Source organism: Oncorhynchus gorbuscha, linkage group LG11 (assembly GCF_021184085.1).
Source record: "Oncorhynchus gorbuscha isolate QuinsamMale2020 ecotype Even-year linkage group LG11, OgorEven_v1.0, whole genome shotgun sequence".
NCBI lineage: Eukaryota > Metazoa > Chordata > Actinopteri > Salmoniformes > Salmonidae > Oncorhynchus > Oncorhynchus gorbuscha.
This window is the reverse complement of record NC_060183.1, coordinates 27005496-27019687: the sequence shown is the minus strand read 5'-3', so window position 1 is coordinate 27019687 and position 14192 is coordinate 27005496. Positions and strand designations below refer to the sequence as shown.

Here is a 14192-nt window from a genome sequence, read left to right as displayed (position 1 = left end):
CACCATTGGGGGGCCAGGGCAGCGAACAGTTTTGACTGGGCTGAGCTGCTCTATGCAGACTGACAGCTCTGGCTGCTTCTTACAGACTGACAGCTCTGGCTGCTTCATGCAGACTGACAGCTCTGGCTGCTTCATGCAGACTGACAGCTCTGGCTGCTTCATGCAGACTGACAGCTCTGGCTGCTTCATGCAGACTGACAGCTCTGACTGCTCCATGCAGGCTGACAGCTCTGACTGCTCCATGCAGGCTGACAGCTCTGACTGCTCCATGCAGGCTGGCAGCACCTTGCAGACTAGCAGCTCCTTGCAGACTGGCAGCTCTAGCTGCTTCATGCAGACTGACAGCTCAGGCTGCTCCGAACAGGTAGGAGGCTCCGGCAGCGCTGTAGAGAAGGAAGGCTCTGATAGCGCTGAACAGACAGGAGACTCCGACAGCGCAGGAGAGGAGAAAAGCGCTGGCTGCGCTGAACAGGCGAGGCGCACTGAAGGCCTGGTGCGTGGTGCTGGAACTGGTGGTACTGGATCGAGGACACGCACAGGAAGCCTGGTGCAGGGAGCTGCTACCGGAGGACTGGTCTGTGGAGGTGGCTCTGGATAGACCGGACCGTGCAGGCGTACTGGAGCTCTTGAGCACCGAGCCTGCCCAAGCTTACCTGACTCTATGCCCACTCTAGCCCGGCCAATAGGAAGGGCTGGTATGTGCCGCACCGGGCTATGCTCCCGCACTGAAAACACAGTGCGCTCCATAGCATAACACGGTGCCTGCCCGGTCTCTCTAGCCCAACGGTGAGCACAGGGAGTTTGCACAGGTCTCCTACCTGGCATAACCATACTCCCTTCTAGCCCCCGACAACAATTTTTTTGGGCTGCTTTTCGGGCTTCCAACCGCGTCGCCGTGCTGCCTCCTCATACCAGCGCCTCTCCGCTTTTTATCCGCTTCTATTTCTTCCTTGGGACGGCGATATTCTCCAGGCTGAGCCCAGGGTCCTTTCCCATCTAATTCCTCCTCCCATGTCCAATTCTCCAAGTGGTGCAGCCTCTCCCACTGCAACTGCTCTTCACGATTAACAGGGAGAGTTGGCTCAGGTCTGAACCCTGACTCAGCCACTCTCTCTCTGCGCCGCCTTCTCTTTTTTATTGACTCCATTCGCCTATAGCCCTCTTCGCATTGCTGCAGCGAATCCCAGGCGGGCGCATGCACTCTCTCTGGGTCGGCCACCCACCTGTTGATTTCTTCCCACGTCGAATACTCCATGCCTCTACCGTCCATAACGTCCTCCTTTCGCTGCTGAAGCTGTCGCTGTCGCTGCCAGTTTACACACTGCTCGGTCCGTGAGTGGTGGGTGATTCTGTAACGCGTTCGTCTGTTGAAAGAAGAGAATCGGACCGAAATGCAGCGTGTTGGTTACTCATGACTTTAATGAAAGAATCACGGTACATTAAATAACTGAAAGACGAAAACAACAAACGGAACGTGAAACTAATTACAGCCTATCTGGTGAATACTACACAAAGACAGGAACAATCACCCACGAAATACAAAGCGAAACTATGGCTCCCTAAATACGGTTCCCAATCAGAGACAACGAGAATCACCTGACTCTGATTGAGAATCGCCTCAGGCAGCCAAGCCTATACAACACCCCTAATCAACCGCGATCCCAAATAATAACAAACCCCAATACGAAAACAACATATAAACCCATTTCACACCCTGGCCTACCCAAACATATAACAAAAACACAAAATACAATGACCAAGGCGTGACAAGTGCTTTATTTTTAAATGCAGCAAGTGAACAAGTGTACACTTAAGGCTGAAGGGTAGAGAATTGGAACGCAGAGGAGTATCAGCAGAAATACTCTATCGCTCACTTGCACGCGTGCACTCACACACAAATACATGCTCTAGCTCACACTCACTCACTCACTCACTCACTCACTCACTCACTCACTCACTCACTCACTCACTCACTCACTCACTCTCTCATTTACTCACTCTTGAAGGTGCAATCTGTTAGTTACTACAAAAACATTTGGCTAAGAAGCAAAACAAACAACATTTGACAGTACACCTTTAATCATAGCCTATTCCTCTTCCCAGGGTCAAGGGTCAGTTCAGAGGGAAGAATTGCCCACTTTCTTCACCTGAGAGTTCCACACGGAGAGGAGGAAGAGGAGCTGGATGATGAGGAGAAGAGGGGAAAAGGTGGACCAAGGAGGACAAAGAAGAAGGGAGAATAACAGAGCGCTGTGTGTTACAGAGAGGAGATTCAGATTCTGTGGCAAAAGATGATTGACGATCCAGAGTGATGTTTTCTAATGATTATATAAAGAGTGTGGAGAAAATATCTAAATACGTGTGTGTGCGTGCGTGTGTGCGTTTGTGCAGTTGTGTGTGTGCTTGCTTGCATTCGTGTGTGTGTGTGTGTGTGTCAGTGGAGGCTCCTCAGAGGAGGAAGGGGAGGACCATCCTCCTCAGTGAATTTCATAAAAATGTAAATTGTAAAACATTCAAAAAGTTAGTATTTTTAGATAAAACAATACTAAATACAATCACGTCACCGAACAATTTATTAAAACATACTATTTTGCCAAGAAGGTCTCCAGTAGCCTCAACAGCACTCTGTAGGGTAGCACAAATGGTGTAGCCAGAGGACAGCTAGATTCAGTCCTCCTCTAGGTACATTGACTTCAATACAAAACCCAGGAGGCATGAGGTTCAACCCACCCATAGACTTACACAGTAATTATGACAACTTCCGGAGGACATCCTCCAGCCTATCAGATTTCTTGCAGCATGAACTGACATGTTGTCCACCCAATAAAATATCAGATAATTAATCTAGTACTGAAATCATAAGCTACAGCTAGCTAGCACTGCAGTGTATACAATGTGGTGAGTAGTTGACTCAAAGAGAGAGAAAAGACAATAGTTGAACAGGTATGAAAAAATGTATTTCTTCCAAAATGAAGGAGAAGCAAAAGAGAAATAGAGAGAGATTTTGTCATTTTTTTTGTTCACTTTCAATTTCACTTAGTTAACAAATGCAGCTAGCTAATTTAGCCTACTGAAACACACTGTTCAAACAGAGGGATGCTATGTTAGCTAGCTGGCTATGACTATCCAATACAAGACTGGAACTCTTCCAAGTCAAGGTAAGCTTTTGGTATTACTAATTTATTGCCACCAGGGCCCTGTACACCAACGTTACTGTGTGATTGTAGCGGGTTTACTAATGGGTTGGTTCTATTAACTATGCTGACTATGACGCTACTTTAGCTAATATGGTGACAACGATGTAGGCTGTGTGTAGCGGTACAGCTTGGAAAGGTTTTTTACTGTTGTGCATTGAAGTCCATAGGCGAAGGGACAAGATTAGAGGAGGAGAGCACGGACTATAAGGTGGCTGCTATGAAAGTGAACTGTGTTTAAGCGTGTAATTTGTTCTGCCAATTCTGTTGAAATATGCTTATTAAACCGAAGCAAACAGAAAAAAACGGGATAGATAGAATTTGTCCATAGAAACTCTCGTTTGCAACTGTTGGACTAATGATTACACCCTATATCCGCTGGCATGCTGATATAGGTGATATTGTGCAAGGTGGTATTGATGTCACTGTCTGTTGCCTCAAATTTGTCTCTCAACCTGTGTGCAGCTACGTTATAAACATTCATTCATAGGCTAGATTGTAGCAACGTCATGATGGGTATAGGGAAAAGTATTCTAGTATCACGTAGTGGCCTAAACCTATCGCTGTTACATTGAACTAGGTGAACGGAATATGAACGAGAGTCATCCAATATGCTGTGATATAAATAAATCGTCCTCCCTCATCTTAAACGGTACTGACCGCCACTGGTGTGTGTGTGTATGTATGCCTATCTTTGTGTGTCTGTTTGTATGCATGTGAGAAAGAGAGAGAGACACAGTGAGAGAGAAATACAATGAGAGAGAGAAAAAGAGAGAGTTCTAAAGTGTTAAAACAAAATGGTAGTGTTCCAGACAGCACTTCCTTATGAATTCCAGATTGCAGACGTCACTGTCTGAAGAACAGTCTTCACTGTCTGAGGAACAGTCTTGGTGGCTGTGCAGCCACGGAAGACACGATGCTTATCATTGAGCACGTTCCAGATTGTAGTTTTTTTTGTAGGCGCGCTGTGCATCTCATGCTTAGGTCCATGCTTTTTGTTGTGGAAATGAAGGCACTGTGATTTGACCGGTATTCCCAGCATAATCCTCTAGTTGTTGCAGGTAGAAAATCCTAGGAAATGTTCTGTAATTGACACAAGCTGTCTCCAATCAATCAACCAATCAATGTCTGGTTGTGCATGTGTGTTTGGCAGGGGATGGCCTGAGCCAGGGGAGGCGTGGCTCTGCGAATCTCAATCACACAAAACCTATTATTTGTCAGTTAATACTATTTGTAGATCAGTAATTCTACACCTCACTCTGCTTATACTGATCCTCTCAAATGGACTCGGAAGTTGTAGCTAGAAATTGGTCAGGTAAGGGAAGTAGTCAATTTAACCAACCATGGAAGTATATTGGGGCCAATTTTAGGGGTGGCCCAGTCCCGGGACTCAAACCTGGATCCAGCAATTGTTAATAAGCCAACAATTTAACAGTTAAGGTGTTGGCTTGACAGTCGATGAACACAGGTTTGATTCCGGGGCAGGGTTACGCACAGAATTCACAATTAATTTCAATTTCCCAATTTACTCCACCAATAAGCACGGGATTGAGCTGCTTGCTATGGTACAGGTAAACTAGCTGTTTACATGTTTGATTGTTAAGTGCAGGCACGAGGAGTGACTGATATTTCATGGGTGGGGAGAGGGAGCGAGTGAAAAGGGTGGACAAGGGTGGACAGTGCTTGAAGCACTGAACATCATGACATGACGTGAAAAGGATTGTGTTTAGTCTATTACAGGCATCATCTCTTCACTGACTTACGAATTCTACACTAGACATTAGGAATATACTCTATTTGGAATAAAAAATAATAACCGGTTCCCAAGAGATGAAAGTATCGGTTCTGTTGCAGAACACTGGAGATCACTCTTGTTTGCTAAAGGTTAATCATTTGGCTGACAATTAAAGGTTTTTATTTACATTTACTAACACCAATGACACTTGGTATTTAGACACACCAAATGATCAATGAAATCCTCAAATGTATGACATACTAAAAGGGTGTGATTAACTAATAATTGTATTTAATATAGACCCCTCACCCAATAACAGTTTGCAACCAGAGGGAATGCTCAAGGTTCTTGTATATCTTTGTAATGAGTGATATTCAAGGCAGTAACACCAAATGAAATAAAACTTAGGGACACATATTATATTGGTTTTAATATCATTCTTATAAAAGTATTCTAATAGCATTCTTTGTTTTTATTGATCTATACAATATTTAAATAATTCTGTTTACTTTCTAGCATTTAAAATGATTGATAGATATCTCTAAATCCCCAAAACATGTCACTACTACTCTACTCATCGCTACTGGGACAAGCCAATTTGCTTGCCCTAATGACTTTAAACAATGCATACAGGGCATTCGGGAAAGCATTCAGACCCCTTGACTTTTTCCACATTTTGTTACATTACAGCCTTATTCTAAAATGGATTGAATCGTTTTTTACCCTCACCAATCTACACACAATACCCCATAGTGACAAAGCAAAAACTGTTTTATAGGAATTTTTGCAAATGTATTACAAATAAAAAACTGAAATATGACATTTACATAAGTATTCGAACCCTTTACTCAGTACTTTTTTGAAGCACCTTTGGCAGTGATAACAGCCTCGAGTCGGCTTGGGTACAAGCTTAGCACACCTGTATTTTTGGATTTTCTCCCATTATTCTATGCAGATCCTCTCAAGCTCTGTCAGGTTGGATGGGGAGCGTCACAGCACAGCTATTTTCAGGTCTCTCCAGAGATGAACTATAGGTTTCAAGTCCGGGCTCTGGCTGGGCCACTCAAGGACATTCAGAGACTTGTCCAGAAGCCACTCCTGCATTGTCTTGGCTGTGTGCTTAGGGTCGTTGTCCTGTTGGAAGGATAACCTTTGCCAAAGTCTGAGGTTCTGAGTACTCTGGAGCAGGTTTTCATCAAGGATCTCTCTCTGTACTTTGCTCCGTTTATCTTTCCCTCGATCCTGACTAGTCTCCCAGTCCCGGCCGGCTGAAAAACATCCCCACAGCATGATGCCATCACCATGCTTCATCATACGGATGGTGCAGGTTTCCTCCAGATATGACGCTTGGCATTTAGACCTAAGAGTTCAATCTTGTTTCATCAGAGCAGAGAATCTTGCTACTCATGGTCTGGGAGTCCTTTAGGTGCCTTTTGGCAACTCCAAGCGGGCTGTCATCGGCTTTTTTACTGAGGAGTGGCTTCCGTCTGGCCACTCTACCATAAAGGCCTGATTGGTGGAGTGCTGTAGAGATGGTTGTCCGTCTGGATGGTTCTCCCATCTCCACGGAGGAACTCTGGAGCTCTGTCAGAGTGACCACCGGGTTCTTGGTCACCTCCCTGACCAAGACCTTCCTCCCCTGATTACTCAGTTTGGCCGAGCGGCCAGCTCTAGGAAGGGCCTTGGTGGTTCCATTTAAGAATGATGGAGGCCAGCCTCCCGGGTGGTGCAGTGGTTAACGGCGCTGTACTGCAGCGCCAGCTGTGCCACCAGAGACCCTGGGTTCGCGCCCAGGCTCTGTTGTAACCGGCCATGACCAGGAGGTCCGTGGGGCAACGCACAATTGGCTTAGCATCAGTAGGGATATCCTTGTCTCATCAGGAAGCATCAGTGACTCCAGTGGTGGGCCGGGCGCAGTGCAAACTAACCAAGGTTGCCAGGTGCACTGTGTTTCCTCTGACACATTGGTGCGGCTGGCTTCCGGGTTGGATGCGCGCTGTGTTAAGAAGCAGTGTGGCTTTGTTGGGTTGTGTATTGGCGGATGCATGACTTTAAACCTTCGTCGACTTTAAACCGTACGGGATTGTAGTGATGAGACAACATAGTAGCTACTAAAAAAACAATTGGATACCATGAAATTGGGGGAAAAAAAGGCACACAAAAAATAATAATGATGGAGGCCAATGTGTTCTTAGTGACCTTATGGGACCTTATATTGACAAGTGTGTGCCTTTCCAAATCATGTCCAATCAATTGAATTTACCACAGGTGGACTCAATCAAGTTGTAGAAGCATCTCAATGATGATCAATGGAAACAGGGTGAGCTCAATTGAGCTCAATTTCGAGTCTCATAGCAGAGTCCAAATACTTATTTAAATAAGGTTTTTCTGTTTTTTATTATTATACATTTGCAAAAATTTCTAAAATCTGTTTTTCGCTGTGTCATTATGGGGTATTGTGTGTAGTTTGAAGAGGAAATGTTTTTATTTAATCCATTTTAGAATAAGGCTGTAATATAACACTGTGGAAAAAGTCAAGGGGTCTGAATACTTTCCGAATGCAGTATATGTTTATCATTGATAAACAGCTCGTGATAAACAAAAAAACATGTATGATGTGTAACTATTTGACATTTTTTAGGTATTTTTCATGGTTTCAGACGCGGGGGGACACGACGCAATTCAAGAAAGCCGCAATTCAAGAAAGACCCTTCTCCGGGCTTTGTGAGGTCTGATTTTCTGCACAGTGCAGATGCAATAAACATGGCCTAGATCGCGACCATTACAATGAGGGCTAGTTTCATCTGCTTTGATATGTAGAAGTTGCATTTATTTATTTTTTACTTTGTTGAAAGGGGTACTGAACTCACAGTGCATGCTCTGTGCACAGTTAGCATGTAGCCTAGCGTGTTGTGCATGGTACTGAAGAAAAGTGAAAGTCATGTTTTGTTTAACCATGTCTGCATATTTAAAGTATATGGATACTCCAATGTCTGTTAACAATACAATTTCTATGTTACTATAATGTGTGTGGGTGTGGGTGCTTTACATTCCCAGCACAGTCTGTATTATATTACTGTTGGCCACTAGATGTCAGTCTACGTTGGTAGCAGGACAAATAATTGACACTATACTCCCCCTCTTCTCAAGTCAGTGCATCTGATTTTCGGTGTAGGGTGAAGTTGCCCCTATGCACTGATCTTGGGTCAGTTTTGCATTTACTTCACTAATGGTTAAGGTTAGGATTAGTGAAGGGGAAGCTGATCCTAGATATGTACCTGGGGGAAACTTCAGCCTGGGACATTATTCTCTCTAATCAGGGACTGATTCAGACCTGGGACACAAGGGCTGCGTTCACACAGGCTGCACAATTCTGTCACGTTTTTTTCACAAATCTGCCTTTTGACCAATCAGATCGGCTCTGAAAAGGATCTGATATGATTTGTCAAAATACCAGTTAGTGGGGAAAAAATATAATAATTGGGCGGCCTGCCTCTCATACAGTATGACTACTAAAACCTTACCTTGAACTTGCACGTGTATAAAGCAGCCTATGTGATTGGAATCTGGCCAATCAGTGATATCAAAGGAATAATTCACCCAAATTACACATTTACAGATTTGTTTCCTTACCTATAGTCAGGGAGAGACTGCAATTGGTTTTGCAGAACAAGTAACTGCCAGCAACTGATAATATTTAGGAAAACTAATATTCAAAAACCACTAAGTCAATGTCTCACCAGTGAGCATGTGTTACGTTTCATACCCAAATCATCTTAAAGTAACTTCAAAGTCATTGAGCTGCACAATACATTTCGGGAATGAATTTGACGTCTGCTTTCAGGTCATTGAGTCTAATTAACGTCCATTATTTCTTTATCTGCCCTCTCTTTTTCATCTGTCCATTTCTGCTCTATTATCATTGTCTGCCTGTTTCTTATCTTCCTCCTTTCTCTACCTCCCTACCGCTCGCTGTCTATCTCTCCATCTCCCTCTGTCCTAAGGGGAACCCAACTCATACCCGGCTCTGTGTGTGTGTGTGCGTGTGCACAGAGCCTCCTCTTCCTATAGGCAGACTAAGCACTGTGTGTAGGGCCCCTAACCTAGACCATTTAAAAAAATATATATATATATATAGGATTTTTAAGCAATAAGGCCTGAGGAGGTGTGGTATATGGTTAATATAACATGGCTAAAGGCTGTTCTTATGAACAACGCAACCCGGAGTGCCTGGAAACAGCCCTTAGCTGTGGTATAGTGGCCATAAACCACAAACCCCCAAAGTGCCTTATTGCTTCATACACTGGTTACCAATGTAATTAGAGCAGTAAAAATACATGTTTTGTCATACCTGTGGTATACGGTCTGTTATAAACTGGGTGGTTGGTTGGCTGGTTGGCTGACAGCTGTGGTATATTAGACCGTATACCACAGGGCACTAATGCAGAGTTGTAATGTACTGTGGCTGGAGGGTATTTTGGAAGGATTTGGTCTCCCCCATTGTCATCTCGTGTGTGTGTGTGTGTGTGTGTGTGTGTGTGTGTGTGTGTGTGTGTGTGTGTGTGTGTGTGTGTGTGTGTGTGTGTGTGTGTGTGTGTGTGTGTGTGTGTGTGTGTGTGTGTGTGTGTGTGTGTGTGTGTGCGTGTGCGTATGACAGCGAGTTCTCTGTCTTTGCTGGTTTCCCCTTTCCCCGACATCTCTCTTATTATCTCTGGTTTGTGAGTTCCAACTTTTTAAATTGGTGTACAGTGTCACCAATCCCAGGGTGTGCATTGTGCCCCTCTAAAATAGCAGCAGAGGGGTATATAATCCTCTCAGTACTCATAGCTACACACACACACACACACACACACACACACACACACATTTCATTAGCTAGCACACACACACACACACATTTCTGCAGGTCCACCCAACTAACACATTTCTGGCTATGTTATTGGGGGGAAGGAAGTATTTGATAGAAGACAGTGTATCTTCTCTATTTTATTTTACTAAGCAAGTCAGTTAAGAACAAAACCTTATTTTCAGTGATGGCCTAGGAACAGTGGGTTAACTTCCTGTTCAGGGGCAGAAGTACAGATTTGTACCTTGTCAGCTCCGGGAATTGAACTTGCAACCTTCCGGTTATTAGTGTAAGACTCTAACCACTAGGCTACCCTGCCGCCCCTGTCAGTGAGGATGCAGAGCAAGGGTGGCTCTGGCAGTGAGGATGCAGAGCCAGTTCTATGCTGTATCAAAGCATTTAAGTGGTCAACAGAAATGTGCATTGCACCCCACAGTGTTATGACGTGTCATGTAATATTCTAAATTGTACATAACTTCCTTAATGTTGCTGGACCCCAGGAGGAGTAGCTGCTGCCTTGGGTGCAGCTAATGGGGATCCATAATAAATACAACATACAAATACTTTTTCACTATAGACCCAGATTTGTATTGTATCATATACCCCCCCCCCCCCGCAGACAAACAGTGAGCGAGATGGATCTCTCCATTCGCCATTCCCTCTCCAGACATTGGGAGGCCCGCAGACTGCTCCAGCACTGCCTCTCAGGCACCATGCAACAGGAGGCCATAATGCAACTCAGGCCCCCACAGATCTGCCTGAAGGGATCTACATTGTAGGATTATTTATTTATTTGCAAATTATGGTGGAAAATAAGTATTTGGTCACCTACAAACAAGCAAGAATTCTGGCTCTCACAGACCTGTAACTTCTTCTTTAAGAGGCTCCTCTGTCCTCCACTCGTTACCTGTATTATTGGCACCTGTTTGAACTTGTTATCAGTATAAAAGACACCTGTCCACAACCTCAAACAGTCACACTCCAAACTCCACTATGGCTAAGACCAAAGAGCTGTCAAAGGACACCAGAAACAAAATTGTAGACCTGCACCAGGCTGGGAAGGCTGAATCTGCAATAGGTAAGCAGCTTGGTTTGAAGAACCATCAGTAACACACTACGCCGCCAGGGACTCAAATCCTGCAGTGCCAGACGTGTCCCCCTGCTTAAGCCAGTACATGTCTAGGCCCATCTGAAGTTTGCTAGAGAGCATTTGGATGATCCAGAAGAAGATTGGGAGAATGTCATATGGTCAGATGAAACCAAAATATAACTTTTTGGTAAAAATTCAACTCGTCGTGTTTGGAGGACAAAGAATGCTGAGTTGCATCCAAAGAACACCATACCTACTGTGAAGCATGGCGGTGGAAATATCATGCTTTGGGGCTGTTTTTATGCAAAGGGACCAGGGCGACTGATCCGTGTAAAGGAAAGAATGAATGGGGCCATGTATCGTGAGATTTTGAGTGAAAACCTCCTTCCATCAGCAAGGGCATTGAAGATGAAACGTGGCTGGGTCTTTCAGCATGACAATGATCCCAAACACACCGCCCGGGCAATGAAGGAGTGGCTTCGTAAGAAGCATTGCAAGGTCCTGGAGTGGCCTAGCCAGTCTCCAGATCTCAACCCCATACAAAATCTTTGGAGGGAGTTGAAAGTCCGTGTTGCCCAGCAGCAGCCCCAAAACATCACTGCTCTAGAGGAGATCTGCATGGAGGAATGGGCCAAAATACCAGCAACAGTGTGTGAAAACCTTGTGAAGACTTACAGAAAACGTTTCACCTCTGTCATTGCCAACTAAGGGTATATAACAAAGTATTGAGATAAACTTTTGTTATTGACCAAATACTTATTTTCCACCATAATTTGCAAATAAATTCATTAAAAATCCTACATTGTGATTTTCTGGATTTTTTTTCTCATTTTGTCTGTCATAGTTAAAGTGTACCTATGATGAAAATTACAGGCCTCTCTCATCTTTTTTGAGTGGGAGAACTTGCACAATTGGTGTCTGTTACGTGACTAAATACTAAATACTTTTTTGCCCCACTGTATTTGACATTTTCTTGTGTTAGAAGGTACAGTATCATGTAAGTAGCAGAACGTATCATTACACTCAAAGTGGGTTGGTGATTAAATAAAGCCTATTGCGTGTTTATTGTATTTCCAGTCGCCATGAGCAAAGGCAATACACTACTAGCACAGCTGTCCCATGTTATGCAAGTGGAATGTTTTTGCAGATAGAGCTTTAGAGCCTTATCAGCTATGCTAAAAATGGCAGACATGCAGTTGTACTGTGCCAACCACTTAGTTCAAGGGTTTAAGCCGGCATCTGTTTTAAGAGTGTATATTGTTCTACTGTACGATTGGGTATCAGTTACTTGCAATACATTTCAATCAGCCTTTAATATAGTAAGGTTTAGCTTATTTTTATGATGTACAACATTGGCGGGTAAAAGCTGATTTGCAGTGTTATAGCCTTTTATTTTGTATTACTGTGATAACCTTTTGATAGCAACTTTCATCTGCCATCGTAAAACAAATAAACAAGCTAACGTTAAGCACTTTTCAAGAATGGTTTGCTGTAGGACTGTTTCCGGCAATGAAGCTTGTCTTCACTAGGAAAAGGTCTGATATTCTGCACGGTGCATGTAATAAACACAGCCTGGAACGTGACCACGACATTGAGGGCTAGTTTCGTCTGCTTTGATATGTGGAAGTACTATTTTTTTGTAACGTTGATGAAACAGTTAGCATGTAGCTTGTTGCGCATGGTACTAAAGAAAAGTACAAGTTCGTTTTTTGTTTAACCATGTGCATTGTCTGCATTTTTTAAAAGTATATGGATACTCCCATGTTTGTTAATAAAACAATTGCTATGATACTAATATGTGTGTGTGCGTGCGTGCGTGTGCATGCGTAACATTCACAGGACAAAATATGTGCGATATCACTGTTGGCCACTAGATGTCATTATAGGACAGTAGCAGGACAAATGACTGACACTGTACACCCTGCCCCCCCCCTCTTCTCAAGTCAGTGCAGCTGATTTTCGGTGTTGGGTGAAGTTGCCCCGAGACACTGATCTTGGGTTCATTCACCGCACTAAGGTTTAAGGTTAGGATAGGTGGAGGGGAAGCTGATCCTAGATCAGTACCTAGGGGAAATGTCACCACGGACCATTGTTCTCTCTAATCAGGGATTGATTCAGACTTCAGACACAAGGGCTGCGGTCCAAACACTTAAAAGACACCCTCGTCCACTTACCCTTGCCATATGCCCTTGGGGGAAATCCCTGTCGCCATCTTGGAGGGTGGTCTAAATGATTAGCCAAGCAAGGGAAGTTTGCAACGTAAGCCCCATATCCCTAATTTTTTGTCGGTTTTACGAGTGTACAATTATGTTCACTCCGGGGCCTGAAACTCTGCAGAGATAATCTTCAGAGATATAGCCAGTGGTGGAAAAATGACTTAATGTCGTACTTTAGTGAAAGTAAAGATACCTTAATAAAAAAGACTCAAGAAAAAATGGAAGTCACCAGGTAAAATACTACTTAAGTAAAAGTATTTGGTTTGAAATATTCTTAAGTATCAAAAGTAAATGTAATTGTTAAAATATACTTAAGAATCAAAAGTAAAAGTATAATTATAAATAATTTCACATTCCTTATATTAAGCAAACCAGACAGCACGATTTTCTTGTTTTTTTAAATTTACGGATAGCCAGGGGGACACTCCAACACTCCGACATAAACGTTTTGTTTGCGTCCGCCAGATCTGAGGCAGTAGGAATGAACAGGGACATTATTTTGTGCAAATATAAGTGTGCAAATTGGACCATTTTCCTGTCTTGCTAAGCATTCTAAATGTAACGAGTACTTTTGGGTGTCAGGGAAAATGTAAGGAGTAAAAAGTACATTGTTTTCTTTAGTAATGTAGTGAAGTAAAAGTAAAAGTTGTCCAAAATATAAATAGTAGAGTACAGATACCCCAACAAACTACTGAAGTTGTACTTTAAAGTATTTTTACTTAAGTACTTTACACCACTGGTTAGCATGGGTTACATTTCATACCCAAATCATCTCAAAGTAACTTCAAAGTCATTGAGCCGCACAAAATCCCTTTCAGAAATGAATTTGACGTCTGCTTTCAGGTCATTGAGTCTAATTAACGTCCATTACTTCTTTATCTGTCCTCTCTTTTTCATCTGTCCATTTCTGCTCTATTCTCATTGTTTGCTTGTTTCTTATCTTCCTCCTTTCTCTACCTCCCTACCGCTCGCTGTCTATCTCTCCATCTCCCTCTGTCCTAAGGGTAACCCAACTCGTGCCTGGCATTGTTAGTGTGTGTGTGTGTGTGTGTGTGTGTGTGTGTGTGTGTGTGTGTGTGTGTGTGTGTGTGTGTGTGTGTGTGTGTGTGTG

At 43.4% G+C, this 14192-nt stretch overlaps 1 protein-coding gene across 1 annotated transcript in view; it reads left to right on the top strand.

Annotated features, from left to right (window-relative positions):
- The window catches only part of LOC124047744 (protein phosphatase 1 regulatory subunit 1B-like), a 53220-nt gene extending 50389 nt beyond the window's left edge, over window positions 1-2831 (top strand). The window contains exon 5 of the mRNA XM_046368048.1: window positions 2104-2831. Within this exon, the coding sequence (XP_046224004.1) occupies window positions 2104-2243 (140 nt within the window). The 3' untranslated portion in view covers window positions 2244-2831. The remainder of the gene's footprint in view (window positions 1-2103) is intronic.
- Window positions 2832-14192: the final 11361 nt, after the last annotated feature.